We start from the raw sequence: 1,445 nt of genomic DNA on the forward strand, positions 1-1,445 counted from the left end.
ACGCTACTAGGGGAGAATTAGAGCCTGCTTTAACCACCTCTGCCGTAACAATTTTCTTCATCATATTGTCTTTGCAAAGCGGATAAACCCCAGTCTCACTAATCCCACCGATCGCATTGGCTCTTGACAGACATCCAGAATTTTCTAGCTTTTTCATAAGCGAAGGAAAAACCAATTTGTCAACATTCTTGTAACCAGTCTCTTGATAGTATTACCGTAGAACTCCCCTCCAGGACTGTTTAACTTAAGGCTGCACAAGGTGTGACGTGTGAACTGGCAAGCAGAATATTTCTACGTTATTCTCAATAGCTGCTTCTACAAGTTCTAAAGATATGTGCGAGTTATGACCATCGAGAATTAGTAATTTCGTTACTTCGTATTTTGAAGTTTCCGGTACAAAACAGCTTATGAACCAATCAAAAAATTGAGCCAATTCCATCCAGCCAGATGGGGAACAGTTGTAACGAGCATTGGCGGGACCATTAACACACCAAGTATGGTACAGGTGCAACCCTTTGTAATTAATGAACATCGGCAAAAAATCACCAATGGCATTGCAGCACATTAGAACTGTGTACGTAGCTTTTGTAGAACTGACAACTAATTTATTTGGATTACGACTTCCTCTCCTACAAAGCACCTTTTGGACACCAGCATCGGTTTGAAATCCGGTCTTATCGCAGTTAAATATATTTTGTGGTTTGGTCTGTAAGCCACATCGGTTAACAACCAACTCTAGTTTTTGATAAAAGTCCTCCATCACTTCCTATGATCCTGCCATTGCCCTGTTTTTTGGCAGGTTTTGCGCTACCCTTCTACTGATTTCATGAGACCATCTTCTTTCAAACATCAGGCACCAGTCTGCACCTGGCATACCATTGGCAAATAGATTGGGCCGATCCATTCGCCTAACGTAATCTTGTACGCAACGTTGTAGTTGAAATCGGTCGAAACCATAACCCCACTCTCCCAGTTTTACCAATGAATGAACCAAAAGCTCTTCCTTTTGATGTGTAAGAACTGTTGGTCTACCAACATTCTTGCATTTTATCCCCTGCACATGATTTAATAACGTTATTCTATTAATACCATGACGTTCTGCCGATCTTTTACAACTTCCGCCATTTTTCACGTCTTCAACTGCTTTCTTTATTTCTTCACTATCATATTTCTTATAACTTCCGGCATCAGGGCGCCTTTGTTTCTTGGAACGGGGCATCTGAAACCACAAAGATCATTCTGTAGGTGACACTTTTGGTCCAGGGGTAAGATTGACACTGTCATTCTTAAACGAGCTGGCAACATTGAGACTGTCAATGTTCACATCAAGGCTAACTTTGACACTGTCAATTTTAACCTATAAACGGAAAGTGCAGAAAAAAGCTGTTTACAACAACAGTGTGTTCTAATATTAAAAACTATAAGTAGTAATTGATTAAATACCA

At 40.3% G+C, this 1,445-nt stretch overlaps 1 protein-coding gene across 1 annotated transcript; it reads right to left on the bottom strand.

Annotated features, from left to right (window-relative positions):
- Positions 1-244: 244 nt before the first annotated feature.
- LOC140446411 (uncharacterized) lies at positions 245-760 on the bottom strand. Its single transcript, XM_072538959.1, has one exon. It carries the CDS (start codon positions 758-760, stop codon positions 245-247), a length of 516 nt encoding a protein of 171 aa, XP_072395060.1.
- Positions 761-1,445: the final 685 nt, after the last annotated feature.

Source organism: Diabrotica undecimpunctata, chromosome 7, assembly GCF_040954645.1.
Source record: "Diabrotica undecimpunctata isolate CICGRU chromosome 7, icDiaUnde3, whole genome shotgun sequence".
Taxonomy (NCBI): domain Eukaryota; kingdom Metazoa; phylum Arthropoda; class Insecta; order Coleoptera; family Chrysomelidae; genus Diabrotica; species Diabrotica undecimpunctata.

Bases quoted from the DNA above. Each gene is read 5' to 3' on its own strand.
- LOC140446411 (XM_072538959.1), bottom strand. From the start codon at position 760: ATGGAGGACTTTTATCAAAAACTAGAGTTGGTTGTTAACCGATGTGGC.